At 38.0% G+C, this 18938-nt stretch overlaps 1 protein-coding gene across 4 annotated transcripts in view; it reads left to right on the top strand.

The window, feature by feature from the left end:
- The window catches only part of LOC106881728 (solute carrier organic anion transporter family member 3A1), a 57494-nt gene that overhangs the window by 23402 nt on the left and 15154 nt on the right, over positions 1-18938 (top strand). For all 4 annotated transcript variants that reach the window (XM_089350662.1, XM_089350659.1, XM_089350660.1 and 1 more), the window contains exons 8-11: positions 5931-6123; positions 13894-14065; positions 16152-16309; positions 18518-18582. In XM_089350662.1, the coding sequence (XP_089206788.1) occupies positions 5931-6123; positions 13894-14065; positions 16152-16309; positions 18518-18582 (588 nt within the window). The remainder of the gene's footprint in view (positions 1-5930; positions 6124-13893; positions 14066-16151; positions 16310-18517; positions 18583-18938) is intronic.

Genomic DNA, 18938 nt, shown 5'->3' with positions numbered 1-18938 from the left:
TCTTCTTCTTCTTCTTCTTCTTCTTCTTCTTCTTCTTCTTCTTCTTCTTCTTCTTCTTCTTCTTCTTCTTCTTCTTCTTCTTCTTCTTCTTCTTCTTCTTCTTCTTCTTTCTTTCTTTCTTTCTTTCATCTTTACCGATTGATGAGAATGAATTATTGCTAATAATGTAACAAAGATCAATTCAATACTTCTTCACTTGTAAAAAAAAAATTTTTTAACTTATTGAAGAACCAATATTTATTAGTTAAATTCTATTTGTTCACTGTAAATATCATTTCAATTGTAATAACAATGTGTGCGTGCGTGTGTGTGTGTGTGTGTGTGTGTGTGTGTGTAAATTAATAAAGTGGAAGCAATCCAAAATTATACGGCTGGTCGCGTTGTATTTCGACTGTAGAACTACCGTGTCCTTAGTCTACCTGATTCTAGTTATATAACGTAATGAGTGCAGCACACCACTTGAATCGGTATTGTATAATTAGCAACTGTTTCATTAGACTACTGTAGTGATTGATTGCATATGTAATTGCTTTGAACGTAAAATAATACAGCAATCTTCAATTAGAATTTAGCTGAAACTCATTATAAATAGACTACTTGAACGGCGTATTAGCTCCAACGAGCTCATTTTCCTTAGGTATATGACATATTTTATAAGAATACTTGGTGACCTAGCAAATTATACATTTGGTAATGCATGGATGGGCTTAATGAAGTTAATGTTATGGCATGAGCTGTCGTATGTCAGCCATCAAAGGTAGCCCGTAATCACAAAGTCTAGATCCAAAGACTTTGAAGAGTGAACGTCTATGTGTGTTGTCATTATTTCATTTTTGAAGAGATGAGAAACGCCATAGAGTAAGAAGCTAATTTCCAGAAGAACGGAATATGAATCAGGATGCGATTCCTGGTTGAATCTATTTCACCTTACGTTACTAAAACCCATTGGAAAATGCATGAAAGCTACTATTTTCGTTCTCTCATCAAAGATAAAATTGATTACCGATTAAGAATATCTTCATTGAAAAAGGCCAAAGCGACTACGTTTACATTCCGATGATCTGGGGCACTGTCAGTCTCAGTAACAGCAGTTCAAAGGTGTGTCTTCAGATTAGCAATGAAAATGCGAAAGTAATGACTTTTAGTGAGGTGCATCAGCAACAAGTCTGCCTGGAGAGACAAATGCTGATTTGTTCACTGTCCTTACGGATGGTAACTCAGAAAGTGATGTCGAGTGAGACAACAGTGATATACTTGTTTTCCAATGCCAGAAGCCGGTATGATCCAACTCCAACATCAAGGCATCAAAGATGCACTGCTTGTATACATCTATCATCATGCTGGCTGTGACTTATGGCCTGCAAGACGTGGAAAAAAACCAACAGATTGTATAGAACTGCAGGTGTCTTCTTCAGGCGTTGCTTTAGGAACATGCTAAGAATTTCATGATACGACCATATCCCAAATGAAGAAGTCATAGAAAAGCTGGATTCAGTAACTTAATGGATGTCATTACTATCAGGTAGCGGAAATGTTCAACCATGTGTTATGAATGCCCATCAAGAAACCAATGAGAGCTTATCACGAGTAGTGGCCAGAGAGAGGACATTGGAAATGAGATACACTTGCCTATACCTGGTTGAGGTCGGTGGAGAAAAACCTGATTGAAATAAGAGCAGGCTGATGACAGGGCTTGCATTTCTCCTGAGTAGAAATTTCTCCTCGCCGAATGCTTCTTTAGGAACTAGAGGAATTAAAACTAAAATTAAATTATTGTTGTTTAACCTCAGTTTAGCTTTAACAGGGAATACGTATGACTAAAAGTGTTCAAACCTCGACTATTCCATTCCTTTTGTCGGGGACTGCATATCTAGGACTACAAAATCCAACATGTCGCTTTCTTTTTAAGACGGTACGGTGTAGTTTGAGGAAGATTTGCTCGATATTTCTCGTTGGTGAAACGATTTCACAGAAGCTTGCTCGTTACCGCACAGAAGATCTCTTACAACCGAAGGGTGATTTGAACCGTTTTATTTAAACTAAATGATCAATACCATCTCTCCCACTTAACCTTCACCTAAAGCCAGTTCATCTGGAAACTATTCGTGAACAAATAATCTAGATTCCAACGAGTCGGCATACTGAAAATAACAGCGAAATTTCTTTCATAATTATACTATACCTCCCTAAAAAGAAAACACGTAGGGTAATGTAGTCTCAAATAGATTAACTATTAAAAATAAATAATAATGAATAAGACGAAACAAACACAGGAAAACTTTTCGTTGTAGATCAAGTTGATCAAACTTGGTCAACAACACCACCACCAACAACAACGACGACGACAACAACATTAACAAGTAGATCAGTATCAGCAAGTTCTGGCGATTTTTCAATTAAGACATAGAAAATAGACGATTACCGAAGGAAAGATATACACACAAAGAATATAATCTGCAGTTGGCATACCGACACAGGTGTTTCATACAGACTTTGTTTCCTCATAATTTTCAGAAAATGACTATTTTTCAATGAAATTTTCTACAGATACCTTTCAGTTGGGTTTGATTCTGATTACATTGGAATTTCTTATGAAAAAATGTTCGGACGGAGTGGAGAGTATTTTCGGATGATTCACACAAGTTGACTTTGTTTCCTCATGACTTTCAGAAAAATTTATATTTATTAATGAAATTTTCAACTAATAATTTTCAGATACCGTAGATTACAATTATATCGGAGTTTAATGAGAAAAAAATTGTTGGCGCGCACACATACCGACACACACAATATTTTCCAAAATTTAAGTTTCATTTTGTGATGTGTCAGTATGTATGTAGGTGCGCCCACCATTTTCTTTTTCGCGTTAAATTCCGATATAATTGTAATATACACCAAGTAAAAGGTATTTGTGGAAAATTAAATTTTAAAATATCCATTTTCTGAGAGTTATGAGAAAACAAAATCGACCAGGATAGGCACATTTGTGTAGGTATACTCTACAATAGTCATGAAACAATATTTAAAAATGCCTTGATAATGGATCTACCCTATAATCTTTTATTTTACTGATATTGACCGGCATTTTTTAAAAATAATTACTTTTTAAAGTACTAATTCTCATTAATCAATCATATAAAGACGGTAGATAATTAGGCTTCTTGCGTTATTTCAATTGTTTGATTAGTTCACTTAGTTCTTATTCACTCTCTTTCACTCTGTAGTCGGCCATTTTATGTGTTTGAATCGAAAGGTCACCTAAGAATGGATTCTGTGAAGAGAGGTGACTAATCACTGTCATTTCTTAACGTCAGATCTGCCCTCGTTTCAACACACGAAGTTATTTTATGAATTTAAAATGTACTCATTTCTCCGAATTACAATAAACAGTTAGAAAATGCATATATCAAAGTATTTAAATTGATTAATGACAAGTTGAATTTGTCAAACGATTAAGATTTGTTTTTATTTAATCATTTCATTTATTTATGTGTATTTTAATAAGCAAAAACCGGATTAATTTAGTTACGTTTTGTTCCTGTGTAATAATCTGCAGAATTTGTAAGCTAAATATATTTATCTCCCCTGCATCGAGTAACTTGTTTATTTTTTACTCTATCTACTTCGAAGAGGTGTCATTAGAAATCGGCGTAAACTGAGCGGCGCTTTGAGCATTTCAATCGCAGCCCACGCCTTTTAAGGGATTTGAACTCAATACGAAAATAGTAACGAAACACTCGTTAGATATATATTGTTTTCAGCGATTGTTCTAGAGCAATATGAAAATTCACGTTCGCATCGGACTACTGAGCACAAGAGAATTTTATGAGGGCAGTTCTTTCTTATCTAAGGACTGAGCTGCACGCAATTGACATGTTTCCTCGGTAGCGGTGAGAATATTCTCACATCCATGACATTGCACTACCGCCACTTCTGCACGTCCAAGCACACGGAAGATGTTTTATAATTAGAAGCAGTCACAATTCTCTGACCGTCCCTACCACGTGTGTGTGTGTGTGTGTGTGTGTGTGTGTGTGTGTGTGTGTGTGTGTGTGTGTGTGTGTGTGTGTGTGTGTGTGTGTGTGTGTGTGTGTGTGTGAGTGTGTGTGTGTGTGTGTGTGTGTGTGTGTGTGTGTACGTGGGTTATACAAACGCAAATGTAGTTATAACGTTTTTATTAATAAACATAGGTTGTTCAAATGGCACATCCAAGCATGCAGAAGATTGTATATTGATTAGAAGCAGTTACAATTCTCTGACTGCCCCCAACATGTGGGCTGCAGCCCTTGTTGAAGCGTAGCTTAATGGTGACTGAAACTTCTGTGAGTTACAGACGATAGACCTGTCGTTGTTGTGGTCAGGGTATGACGCATTTGCAACAATGAAAGACCGTTATTCTTCAGTGGTAGTATTAAGTAGAATCAGCCGTGATTCTCCAGCCCTTTGTTGATGTCCTACAAGGGCAAAGTCATTGTCTTCCCTGATCCTTAATAGACGAAATGATAATTTTAGGCAACTTCATTTTATTTATAAACACTGTTAGCAGTTGCTAAAACATCGCTGTGACATCGTTCTGTATGGAACAGCCATGTTGAAGTGGTAACAAGCATTACTTTTCAGTATTGTTACTACTTGCATCTCCTCTAGAGATTTTAGAACTATATACTTTGCTTGTTGCAAGATTAGTGACTGAATGTCGCTTATCTTTATATATATTGCGAACAAACGACTGCCATGTCTATCAGACTGGTGTTTAGTGCTGAGGAAGGGTGAGATCTTAAAACTATTTCTGGTGTACTTGTGCTGTCACCACTGGAAGGGAGAGCTTCGCTCCTTTGCTTGCAGTGTATTGGACAGAGGTTTTGTGCCGCTAACTGGCTGGAGATGTCCTCCTGGGGTTAAAAAAGTGTAGTAACATTGTTCTGTACGGAACCGCCACCTTGAAGTGGCAACAAACATTACTTTTCAGTGGAGATACTACTTGCGTGTCTTATAGAGATTTTCGAACTAGCTGCTTTGCTTATATATATATGTGTGTGTGTGTGTGTGTGTGTGTGTGTGTGTGTGTGTGTGTGTGTGTGTGTGTGTGTGTGTGTGTGTGTGTGTGTGTGTGCACGCAGCATACAACACATACACGTATATATATATAATGCATGTGTGTGTTAAATTTGTTATTTATGTGCGTCAAACAGTATCTGTGACAATCTATTTAGAATTCTGTAGGATCCATTTCCATCCAAATTCCACTCGGAACGTGTAATCATGCTATTATACATATAATTTTCTAACGTAAAGTGCCGAGGCTGTAATACATACACTATACGTAATGATAACAATATATCAAATAACATACAACGTAAACATCTCCGTCTTTAAAAGATGTAACATAATAACCAATTGGCAATTAAGAGCAGCTCCACTTGAGAAGGAGAAGTAATCTCAAGAATCAATGGTTCTCCAAAATTCACATGCCGTTAAAGAAAAGGACAGTTGTGAGAACATGTTTCAGACTCAATAGCCGTCGTCAGTACGTCATTTGTCCGACCTCATCTCCAGAAACCAAAAGGTTTAGGCTTATACAAAAAAGAATAGAAAATATTTATGGCCTAGGTAATTTGCATGGTTTAAACAAAAATGAGCTAATAGATTTAACTCAAAGTGGAAGTGATTTGAATTGTCATTTGGTAATTATGATACATCTTATCGAGAGGGAAATAGTCTTAATAAATCGAGAATTTTTGCTTTATATATATGTGTGTGTGTGCGTGTGTGTGTGTGTGTGTGTGTGTGTGTGTGTGTGTGTGTGTGTGTGTATCTATGCATGTATGTATAGATGCATGTACATATAAATGTATGCACATACACGCACGGGCGAGCGAATATGATGCTCAGTCTCTTTGGAAATTTAATAAGAGATTTTTCTCTTGAAGGAACCATTGCTATATTTATGACGACACTTGGCTCAAGTATATGCAGTTCAATAACAACTTATGGAGAAATGGACACAAGGCGCTGTCTGAGAATTTCTGTTGCATTGCAATTCCTGGAGATGGTAGTTGTGTGCATGTGTCTTAACCGGTATTGCGGAGAAGAAACATTTGTTACCACGCACAGAAAGAACAAGTGAGTCGAAATACAATTTAATACATTTTACACACAAGATGTACATGTATGTGTGCGTGCGTGCGTGTGTGTGTATGCGTGCGTGTGTGTGTGTGTGTGTGTATGTGTGTGTGTGTGTGTGTGTTATTTCTTTACTACCCACAAGGGGCTACACACAGAGGGGACAAACAAGGACAGACAAACGGATTAAATCGATTATATCGACCCCAGTGCGTAACTGGTACTTATTTAATCGACCCCGAAAGGATGAAAGGCAAAGTCGACCTCGGCGGAATTTGAACTCAGAACGTAGCGGGCAGACGAAATACCGCTAAGCATTTCGCCCGGTGTGCTAACGGTTCTGCCAGCGTGCCGCCATATGTGTGTGTGTGCCACACAATGGGACTGAACCGGAACCATATGGTCAGTAAAAAATCTTCTTACCATACAACATGATATACATAACACATATACTACACACTGACACACACTCACACATGCATTACATACAGGCGTAGATATGTGATAAGAAGTTTGCTTCCCACCACATGGTTCGAGTTCAGTCGCACTGCTTAACACGTTGGACAAGTGTCTTCTCCTAAAGCCGCGGGCTGACCAAAGTATTGCGAGTGGATATGGGAGAGAAAACTGAAAGAAGCTCGTTATATATATATATATATCGGACATAGCCGTATTGCAATTTCAAATTTTGATATAGAACACCTTAATTCTTATCAGCGGCCATTAACGCCTGGGGTTAAGCTGAACTTCTGTCAATCATATAAGAAACACCGTTTAAATCGTATGCTGATTTACCAAACGGTAAAAGTGTAAACAACAAATTAAAAGGGTGGCAAAATTAATAGAAGTCACAAAAGGGACGGCGGGTGCTAGCCAGCACCGTTTATGCTAAGATTAATTTAGTGCTTTAGTGGCTTTAGAGTAATTTTAACTCTTATCTTAGCATAAACTGGTACTATCTGGTACTGTTACTGTATATCTCCTGCCCAGAGATCAGTGACTGTATGTCGCTTAGAAAATATATCGTATTTGCAAGTGGAGAAAGCTTTCGTCACTAGCTTGTGGTTGACTCACATAGAGGACGGATAACATCCAGAAACCTAGGTCTGTGAGTATCACGTAAGGCTAGAGATGGGAGCAATGATCACTCTTGCAAATGCTATACGGACACAAACTGTGTGTCGATAGCCAGCTCGGAAAAATGTTTTTCCTAGGGCTAAAACAACAGTAATATCGTCCTTTATAGGACTGCCGCATTCTGTTGGCATATAGACATTACAATATGTATGTGTGTATGCATCTATGTGTGTGTGTATGTATGTGTGCGTGCGTTCGTGTGTATGTTTGTGTTTGACCCCCACCCCCACCACCACCGCTCGACAACCAGTGTTGATGTGTTTACGTCTCCATAACTTAGCGGTTCAGCAAAAGAGTTCGATAGAATAAATAGTGGGTATAAAACCAAAAGTACTGAGGTCGAGTCATTCGACTGGAATTCTTCAAGTACCAGGGTGGCCACAGTATAATGACTGAAACAAATAAAAAATATAAGATAAAATATATATTGTGTGTGTGTTGTGTGTGTGTGTGTGTGTATGTGTATGTGTGTGTGTGCGCGCGCGCGTGCGCGTTAAGCTGTGTCTACTTTCTCAGTTCGTGTCACTCTTATCAAACACATCAAACTCGCATTACCTGTCAAACCGCAACCATGACATTGAAACTCAAACCTATTTATGATACCACTACCACACACTCCATCCTATTTACACACCCTTCGCACACCCTTCACACACCCTTCGCACACCCTTCACACACCCTTCGCACACCATTCACACACCCTCCACACACACAAAAACACATATACACACATACACATACATTTCTCTGTTCGACCATTTCATCCGCATATCCTTCACACGCTTATACACACACACACACACACACACACGTAGTAGTAGTAGTAGTAGTAGTAGTAGTAGTTGGCACTTCGTCGCTTACGACGTCGAGGGTTCCAGTTGATCCGACTAACGGAACAGCCTGCTCGTAAAATTAACGTGCAAGTGGTTGAGCACTCCACAGCCACAGACACGTGTACCCATAACGTAGTTCTCGGGGATATTCAGCGTGACACAGTGTGACAAGGCTGACTCTTTGAATTACAGGCACAACAGAAGCAGGAAGAAAGAGTGAGAGAAAGTTGTGGTGGAAGAGTACAGCAGGGTTCGCCACCATCCCCTGCCGGAGCCTTGTGGAGCTTTAGGTGTTTTCGCTCAATAAACACTCACAACGCCCGGTCTGGGAATCGAAACCGCAATCCTATGACCGCGAGTCCGTTGCCCTAACCACTGGGCCATTGCGCCTCCACCCACACACACACACACATACGTACACACATATAAAAACACACACATACGCAAACACGCACACACACACATGCAAACACATGCATGCATGCACTTTGCATATACACACAGCATACACACACACACATGCATAGACACACGCATGCACGCACTTTGCATATACACCACTCACAGCATCTACAAACACACACACACAACACACACACACACACACACGCACACTCCATCCTTTTGCGGTTCTTTCAAAAGCTCTACCCTCCCTTCAGACACTCACTCTACATATACATATTCTCTTTCTCTATCAATTTGTCCTACATACACACACACAGACGTGCTCACTTGATCACTGAGCTAAAAGAAACATGATAGAATCACGTATGTAAACTGTATACAAACCAGCTTGACTTATTACAAATACATAAAGTCACTATGACTCACTTACGCACACACGCGCGCACGTACAAACTTCGGTTCCCCCACCACCACCACCACCTTCTCTCAAGAATTTGGGCGATAGGCATTTGTTTGTTTGCTTGTTAGCTTGTATTTTTTTTTTCCTAACCCAACCTTCTATTTGTCTTTTATCTTTTATTTGTTTCAATCATTAGACTGCGGCCATGCTGGGGCACAATCTTAAAAAATTTTAATCGCACTTAATTTTTTTTTTTGTTTTGTTTTGTTATAAAGCTTGGTATTTATTCAATCGGGTATCTTTTGCGGAACCGCCATGTTACGGGGACGTAAACACACCAACACCGGTTGTCAAGCGGTTATGAGGTAAAACACACACACACGTGTATATATATATATATATATATATATATATATATATATAATAATAATAATAATAATAATAATAATAATAATACAAATGATATATGAGCATATGCATGTAAGCATACATATATGTACATACCTACATCTACATGTATATATAGATGCATATCCGGGTACAGGACGTCAGAAAAATGAACGGGAACACGAAGCACAAAAACGGACTTTGTTTACAGACAACAGAATGAACACATAGGAAAACAGACGAGGGGAAGTCAAGAATTATCTGCACTTTGCCATAACATATCTTTATTATTGTCACACTGCCTTTTATGCATGCGGGCTTATAGTTGGTACTATTGTGGTCACGTGATTGGAGTTTGAGCCTAATCGCTGCATTTTTCTTTCTGGTTTTACAGTGTAAGCATGGCCGCTCCACTGGCAATGTGCACCAAAGAAGAATAAAGAGCAGTGATCCGAGCAGTGGCGGCTCCTGTATCGGCACTGCAGAACTGCAGTACTCCCTATTTCCACTCGATATTATCGATAACATTCAATATAATGAGTCCTTTTTTCTTTAATTCTTTTTTTTTTTACTTGTACATTCCATAACCCTTAAGCTTGATGTCAGTAGCCATCCCCTAGTTTATGAAAAAAATACAAAACTCCTTGTATAGAATTGTGCGCTTCACAGTTCCAGTGACGCGGTGTTTGGCTCTTGTGCGCATGCTCACATGTCTGAGATAGGAAGCTTCACGCTAGGAAGAGACAGTACTGTCGTTCGTGTGTTGCTGGTGAAAGGTAGTTTTTTTTTTTTTTTACTCCGCGTGTGTTGTGCTTAAAAACGTGTTTATATTCTTGAATGTGATAAGGTGTAGAATTCGATTATTATCCTGCTTCCAACTTCAGTGTTGCTGCCAAGATTTGAAAAATAGGGCATATTACCCGCCCCCTTATTTTGTGATTTAGGGGGTGGATTTTTGAAAAACAAGGGGGAATTCGCAGTGATGTTCAGTGACCAAATTAAACACACTACCCGGCAGTGGCTAAAACGTGAACCGATCAAGTTTATGTATAAATTTTCTTTTTATATGCTTGTTTCCTTTTACACAATATTAAAACAACGGCTGAAAATTTTCTGAAGCAGCTACCCCACTAATTTTATCTACGAGTCGCCACCGGATCCGAGAGATGGTAATGGTGAACCGGTTCACCATTACCATCTCTCGAGTTTGATGAATCTTCTCGTCAGTGGTGGAGGTTGACGGGCATTCTGATCCCTCTTCGAACGTCACGCTTGTCCGGCCACTTTTAAACTTATCGATCCATTCATTTACACTTCTACGCGGTAGTGCACTGTCCCCGTATTGTGCTAAAAGCCTCCGATGAATTTTAGTACCTGACACACCTTTCGACCAGAGAAATCGGATCACTACCCTTTATTCGTTTTTGGTGCATATTGCCAGTGGAGCAAACATGCTTACACTGTAAAGTCAGAAAGAAAAATGACGCGATCAGGCTCAAACTTCGATCACGTGACCGCAATAGTACCAACTATAAGCACGCATGCGCAGAAGGCAGTATGACAATAATAAAGATATGTTATGGCGAACATATCTTTATTATTGGTCTGCCCGAGGCTATAGTAAAAGACAGTTGCTCAACGTGTCACACAGTGGGACGGAACACGGAATCATGTGGTTGAGGAGCAAACTTCTTACAATACACCCACGTCTGCGTCTATGCACACAGCCACGCCTGGGACGTGGTTCGTTTCTTTTCACTCTATTTCGTACAGGTCAACTCGTTCCAAAATTATTGGGTTTTCTACCTTCTCGGGTATACGTTCTTGGATTTAATTTAGTCGAATTTTACCTACCTGCCCACTGCGCTGCTTTTTGTATTCATATGCCCACACAAAAACAAGTTCGCTGTTTATGCTGGCACCTATCAATTTACATTTGTACACCTCATGAATTCAACACAACCAACGATAAACTGTTGCGTGTGTGTGTGTGTGTGTGTGTGTGTGTGTGTGTGTGTGTGTGTGTGTGTGTGTGTGTGTTTGTGTGTGTGTGTGTGGGCGTTTGTGTGTGTGTATGTATGTGCGCGCGCGCACGTGTTCTTAAATATATGCACACACATGCACACAATACGCATACATCCATACATACATATACACACACACAACACACGCTCACGCACACATGCATACATCCATACACACACATTCACGCATACACATACACACACAAAATATACACTGGCGTTACGGGATTATTGCGTTCGAAAAAGAACGAGCAAGTAAAACAACTTGACCATTTCTATGCACGAAATATCAATATCTAAACGTACACAATACAAAAGTATTTGAAGAGAAATACATTAGGGAATAAAGGATTGTAAATATCGTAAAAGGGTACGTTCATACCACAAAAGATGTCTTTGTGAGAGGTTGTGGTAGAATATGAGTTACTGGGCGGATGACAGACTATCTTCTATCTTATAAGCCATCATCATCAATATCTACATGAGGAACAAAGAAATCTGTCCAAAGTTGTTTGATGTTTATGTTGCGTCATCTCTTTCTATAGGGCTTTCCTATAAGTAGGTTATCTCCCTTGGCTAGGCGACGCTCCATGTAGATAATTAGACTTCCGGAGGCTAACCCACGCCATTGTTATTGTTTTACGTCTTATCATGGATATAAAGCAGCTTGATGATTCAGCTATCGAAGTACTTACTGTGCCTGAGTTAAAGAAATATTTAAGATTATATGGACAGTATGTTACTGGAAGAAAGGCGGACTTGATTGAAAAGTTGAAAGGTATAAAAATTCTGTCGATATGTCAACAAAGTAAATTCATCGGACGACAAGTCTGAAGTATCGGACGATACTTCAGACAGGAATAAACAGAAGCTTATATCTCCGCTCGGTGAAGTATTGCCTGATCTAAAGATCTTTGTAAGTTACCGAATTTCACAGATAATGACATAATTACCTCGTGCTACGGATGAAAGCAAAGCAACAGTTAAGGAGTGGCATATTTTACCACGACAGGCACGTACACAGCATCGAATACCACGATGTGAGTGAAAGCTGCTCTCACTGTATTGTCCGGTGTCTGGTAATCCCTTCGATACCGACATCAAACCAAAAAAAGAATCCTGACCACAGAGTGTGGGTAATTATGTCAAATGTCACTGGCAATGTGCATTCAGCTGATTGCAACTGTTAAAGCAAGTCACTGAGCATGCGTACATGTCATACGGGAGAGTTCCAATCAGGGGTGGATAACACCTTATAGGAAAGCCCTATAGCTCAGTATAGTAACTGAGCTCCTTGTAAATACCTCTTGTAATTTTTGTTACGTTCACAATTAGGGTTGTTTATCATCAAAAATTTGAAGCTCTCTATAAGTGCCAATCCTATAGAAATATTCTTTGCAGATGAAATTTCCGTATTCACATCTGTAATCTCAGCTTGGTCTTGATCTGATAACATCAGCTCCTCGTTAGATAAACTCTCTCCGTTGGGATAGTAGCAACTCAACCACATCATCCTGCATGACTTCTTCAACCTCAATATCATTTGCAAGCTTCACAATATTTTCCTTGACTTGATGTAGATTTATCTGCTTTTGGAAAACTTGTTAAGTCACGAATATAGTTTGGTCATATATTTTACCAAGCACCGTTCGAAGTTGAAGGTTTCATATCAACTCATGGTTCAGTTATGTTACCCACAGCATCCATTATCTTGAATTTTTTCCAGAAGTCTCTCACTATCGGTTTATCCTCCCTGTCAATTACTTTCATAAGTTGCTTGAAAGTTCTAAGATGATATACCTCGAATTTTATCCAACACATTAATCTATTGGCTGGCGCAAAGAAAGTTGTATTCTTCGGGACATATTCTATTGTCAAAAAAGAGCTATGCTTAGTTGGAAATAAAGCTCTTTTTTGACAATATATTTTGGCACTCCAGCTTTTTACAGCAGAGCAAAGAATGTTTGTAAACCGCCTTTCGAGAAGGCTCTTAGTCAACCGTACTTTCTTATTTGAATGCCAGATCAGAAGTAAATTAAACTTTGCGTAACATACAGGGATAGTAGCTTTAATTTCATATCAAAGACGCTTTTGAGAAGTTTTAAATCTCGGTGTTCATTTTTCTTCTAGAGAAATAAGTTTTAGCAGGCATTCACTTCCCAGGATTATGTACATGCTCTGACGTGTAGCCCACGTCAATAACCATTTTCTTCAGCTACTCAGGACAATTAGCACCAGCCTCTATATCAGCATTGGCAACTTCACTTGTCATTTTTATATTGTGCAAATTCAAGTGCTTCTTAAACCTTTCAAACCTGCCGTTTCTTACGAGAAAAGAGTTTTCATTAGTTTCACTTATTTTTATTTGCAAATCATCATATAAGAGAGAACCAATAATTTATTAATTCTCTCGTTGCATAGTAAGAAGCTTTCCACAATATTGTAAATTAACTTTATTCTCATTCTTGCATTCAGAGAAAAAGATTCTTTAAGTAAATAAACAGATTATATAAATTTATCGCTGCATGTCATAATCAATACCTTTCCTTTTTTGTTGTTGCTGCGGTTGCTGTGTCTCAACCAGTGACACTAGTTTGCACGTCAAGACAGAAGCAAATGTTCAGAGCTCTATTACAATATATTGCTTAGAACATGAATGTCCAGTCGACGAATACATACCAGTATGTAGTGAAAACGGTATGTCATTCCAATCTCCTTGCTCTGCGGGCTGCCGTTACGACAATTTGAAACAGAAAGTAAGTATGTTAATATAATTTGGAACACTATATCGTGAATCAGTTGCAGAGGATAAGAGCAAAACATATTGAGAAGGCAATAACATAAGCGTTACAACAGATGACATAAGGTTGAAGGGTAGGTGATCAGTATCCCTGTTCCATATCCAGATCACTAAAATAGATGCCATAAATTGTTGGCACTCCGTCGTTTACGATGTCGAGGGTTCCAGTTGATCCGATGAACGGAACAGCCTGCTCGTGAAATTAACGTCCAAGTGGCTGACCACTCCACAGACACGTGTACCCTTAACGTAGTTCTCGGGGATATTCAGCGTGACACAGTGTGACAAGGCTGACCCTTTGAAATACAGGTACAACAGAAACAGGAAGAAAGAGTGAGAGAAAGTTGTGGTGAAAGAGTACAGCAGGGTTCGCCACCATCCCCTGCCAGAGCCTCGTGGGGCTTTAGGTGTTTTCGCTCAATAAACACTCACAACGCCCGGTCTGGGAATCGAAACCGCGATCCTATGACCGCGAGTCCGCTGCCCTAACCATTGGGCCATTGTGCCTTCAGATGCCATAAATAGACACAGCTTATCTCTCGAATCAGTGAGGGAGATCTCTCCGTGGTTGTTCGACTCGCTAGTAGTAACAGTTGACTCTCCCTCAGATAATATCTAATTCATCTTAGAAAGTTCTATAATCAAAGTCTCTAATTAACATATAGTATTTAGTCCAAGACTTCTTTATAGTAACGGTAAATTATAAAACTCAACTCGGTCTTAAGAATAACTCTGTCGCAACTTTTTTGCTTTTTGCTGTCGTTGTTTACAATGATTGAAAATGAATTCGAATTCCTGAAGAATATGTAAAACCGTTACATCAGAGCCATATTATTCACACAGGCGCAATGATCACATCATTTGTTTACAGTTATCAAAAGTACTACATGTCGTGAGTTCGCTAGTTTAATCTTAGATGAACATCTTGAACGATGCAAAAATAATTTTAACCATTTAATTACCATATTTCTGTTGAAACACACTGCTCTTCTTTCAATTAATTTTGAAAATAATAATAAACAATTTATTAAAATAACATTATTATTATTGAGGTAATACTTTGAATATAAATTAACATAAGCGCATGCGTAGGTGTGTGGTTAAGAAACTCGCTTTGCAATCACATGGTTTCGGGTTCAGTCCCACTGCGCTGCACTTTGAGCGAGCGTCTTCTGCTATAGCACCAGGTTGAACCATGCCTTGTGAGTGAATTTCGTAGACAGAGATAATGTGGAAACCCATAGAAAGTGTGTGTGTGCCTTTGATAACCGGTGTTGGTTTGTTTCCGTCACCGTAACTTAAAGGTTCGACAAGAGAGATAGAATAAGTAGCATACTTTAAAGTAAGTGCTGGGGTAAATTTGTTCGAATAAAACCCTTCAAGATAGTACCCCTTTATGACCTATAAGATACTAAATTTTAATGAAAGGTTTTAATTTAGATCACTTTAAAACAAGAGGCTTGTAAGATACAGAAATGAATTTATTTCTCAAACGCGTGATAAAGCTATAAAATAGCGTGTTCAGGATAAATTATCCATATAACGCAGAAAAATACGTTACTGGCCAGCCATGAGACTCGAACTCACATCTCTGTGATTACGCGTCAAGTGTTTTACCATTAAACTAAACTGCCCAGCAGCGAATTCTTCTGCAATTTTAGAACTTATAAATTTAGCTTGTATCTTAGAACCTAGGGCTTAATACACAGAAGTAACTGATACGCTGATGGATTTAAAAGCATGTCAAAGTCAGTAAGTGAAGCAAAGTTTAATCATTTTGACAACGATACTTATACATATCTATTGGCTAAAATGTCAACCTAAAATTGTTGTACGAATCATTACGTTTCATATAATTTTTCTCGATTTTTGAAATGTTCAAACATATACGATCTATCTATTAATATCAGCCTGTCTCTTATCGCTCCCTATCTCTCTTTCTTTCTCCCCCTCTCTTTCTCACGCACAAAAATGCACGTACGCATGCATAAACGCAGATAGTTTCTCCTGAGTTACGTTCTCCTTTATTTTGTACAATTCAGAAGTTTTTCAACTGTACATGTGCAGGAACTAATCAGTTTGCCATCCATGGTAGATGCCTAACCCACTGCGATGGTGCCACTTATACGCTGGTTTTATTGGCTCTCCGTTGCTTTTTAATTGGAGCGATTTTAAGTGCGATGGCATCCGTGAAAGTCAGGTAAGTTGAACATTTGAGCTGGTTTATATATTTTTATATATATTTTTATTATATATTACAAATAAAAGGGTAAAGGATTATTAATTTATTAATAAATTAATAATTAATCATTTCTACCAAGCCCTTCGGTATGTAAACACCATTATCGGTGAAGAACTTATTTAAAAGTTCTTATACATTTATAAACATAATTAAGGGATCAGCAACAGTTGCTTCACCACATACCGAAGTTCAGAAATAGCAGCTAAAGTGCTAAAACTAAATATCATACTGATGAGGAAATGAAAAGTTTTCACTTTTCTGATCCAGAAACGCGTCTATGATTAACTAAGACTGGTTAGTTTCGTTATTTTTTCTTCTTGTTTTGCCATTGTAAGTTATTGCTATCTGTTGGAGTTTTAGCACTTTAGCTACTATTTCTGAACTTCGGTATGTGGTGAAGCAACTGTTGCTGATCCCTTAATTATGTTTATTTTTATTATATATGTATAAAATATAATTTATATACTTTATTTATATATATATTTCTCTTTAATATTAAAATATTAGGTTGTCACATAAATTCGCTCGTTTCTTATATTTTATTTTATATTTGACCTTCTATTGTGAAGTGCCTGAAAAAAGGTAAAATCGTTTTATATATCACAAAGGATAAATAAAAATTGTGGGAGATAAATAGAGTTACAAAAAGAAAAGAAAAGAACCATAAAATACTGCGATAAGAACATTTTTGTTTTTCGTGTTAATTCAAATATTGGAAAGGATTGAAATAAATGGGGAAAAACGGATTCGTTATTTATTAAGCTAAAGCTGACTGGCGAAGACTTGTTGTTTATATCATATGATTATGCGCTAAAGTATAGTTTGGTTGAGAGATTTGTTTCGCAACTATATGACTTGAGATACTATTTCACTACATGCCACATTGGAAAAATGTCTTCTACTATATCTATGTTGAAGATCATCCGAAGGGCTGTTCCTTTTTTATCGTACTAGACTTAATCTGTCACCACCACTATCCCTTGGGTGCCTTTAAAAAAGCATTCAGACCTGGCTTCTGGTCAGAAGTTGATTTCCTCTCCTCTTCTCGTTAGTCTCAGAAGGCCTTGAAAATGGCTGTGACGAAGTCATCTAAAGAAAAGAAAATGTAACATCCTAATGTAAAAGAGGGCTTATAAGAAAAAGAATGGTAATGCGTGAATTGAACCCCGTATCAGGTGCAATGGCGACTATAGTATGTTTTCTTATCTGACATACCTACTTCACATTGTCATCGTCAAAAATGATCGGAATGTATTGAGTGAAAGTCACCAACCTAATTGTTATATAGTCAAGCAGACATTTCACGATTTCGAAGTCGAAATTAAACACTCGGGTGAGACAAAGGAAACATGTACTAATAATCAATTAATCTCAAAATTCGATTTGAGCAACTGTAAAGATATAAATATGAATATTCTTGCCCAGCACATTTATCAGAGTGGCAGTTAAATTGTTCCCTCAGCAATAATATGTTCGAAGCCCACTGAGTCTCTCCCATATAAAAGCTTTCCGCTTGTGTAAAATATACATACAAGGCGCCAATGGGGCGGGGTGTCTCTTCGTAGCCATTTGGCCTGCTAGAAATAGTAGCCAAATATTCTTCAAATTACACCCTACTGCATTTAAAACAGAAAGATATATTGTATAATATAGCCATTGATAATATATGCTCTATGTCCCGTTAAATAATGGAATGATCACAGCTGGAACGTCTGTGATTATAGGTCAGTTCAAATGGTAATGGTTATAAAATATGAAGATACGGGGACGGCATAAGGATAGCAAGAGAGTGGAAGTTTGTGGTGCATCAGGAGAAGCGGGATGCTAGAAGCACAATGTCTTATATTGCTAGTATTAGACATAATAATGGTAGCATAGCAATGATTCATAGACTGGGGAGAGAAGCAGAAAATGGCAGAGGCATATGAGAAAAAATATTATTAAAGTTGAGACGAAAAGAGTAAGTCATTACAAATTCTTTGTTAACGCAGACAGACAGGCAGGCCGACAGATAGATAGATAGATAGATAGATAGATAGATAGATAGATAGATAGATAGATATGTTTGATACATTGATTTATTTTTTAAGATTTCCATTCTTCCATTTCTATCATAATCAACAGTATCGTCATTATTGTGATTACCATCTTCCTTTCTCTTCACAGTTGCACCTCCAAAACAGACAGAACGGTAGCAATGTCGATCATGACTCTGTTCTCCAGCCTCTTCGGTAAGTAACAGTTTTTTGTTTACTAAATCACTCATAATCCTTTAAAGACAATAATTTTGGTCTTCATTAATACTTGGACCCTTCAGTTCAGTCGAATATCCCAGAACAATCCATTAACTTCAGGATACATCAGTCTGATCGAATTATAATTTCTTTGCGTTTCAAACGGCTCCATTTACTACTGGTGTTGTAGAATCGATAAAAAAAATAATTCGATGTTTCCAATCAGTCGAGTATATTTGTTGAAACGAGGTTACTTCTTACTTGCAAAGTCTTCTTTATATTCTGGCATAAAATAAAGAATTTGATTTTGCTCTGCTATGACTGACATTGAGAGAAGACACAAAATGAGTAAA

This window comes from Octopus bimaculoides, chromosome 4 (assembly GCF_046866305.1).
Source record: "Octopus bimaculoides isolate indiv1 chromosome 4, ASM4686630v1, whole genome shotgun sequence".
Lineage (NCBI taxonomy): Eukaryota > Metazoa > Mollusca > Cephalopoda > Octopoda > Octopodidae > Octopus > Octopus bimaculoides.
The sequence above is the reverse complement of the archived record's forward strand: the minus strand, read 5'-3'. Positions and strand labels throughout refer to the sequence as shown.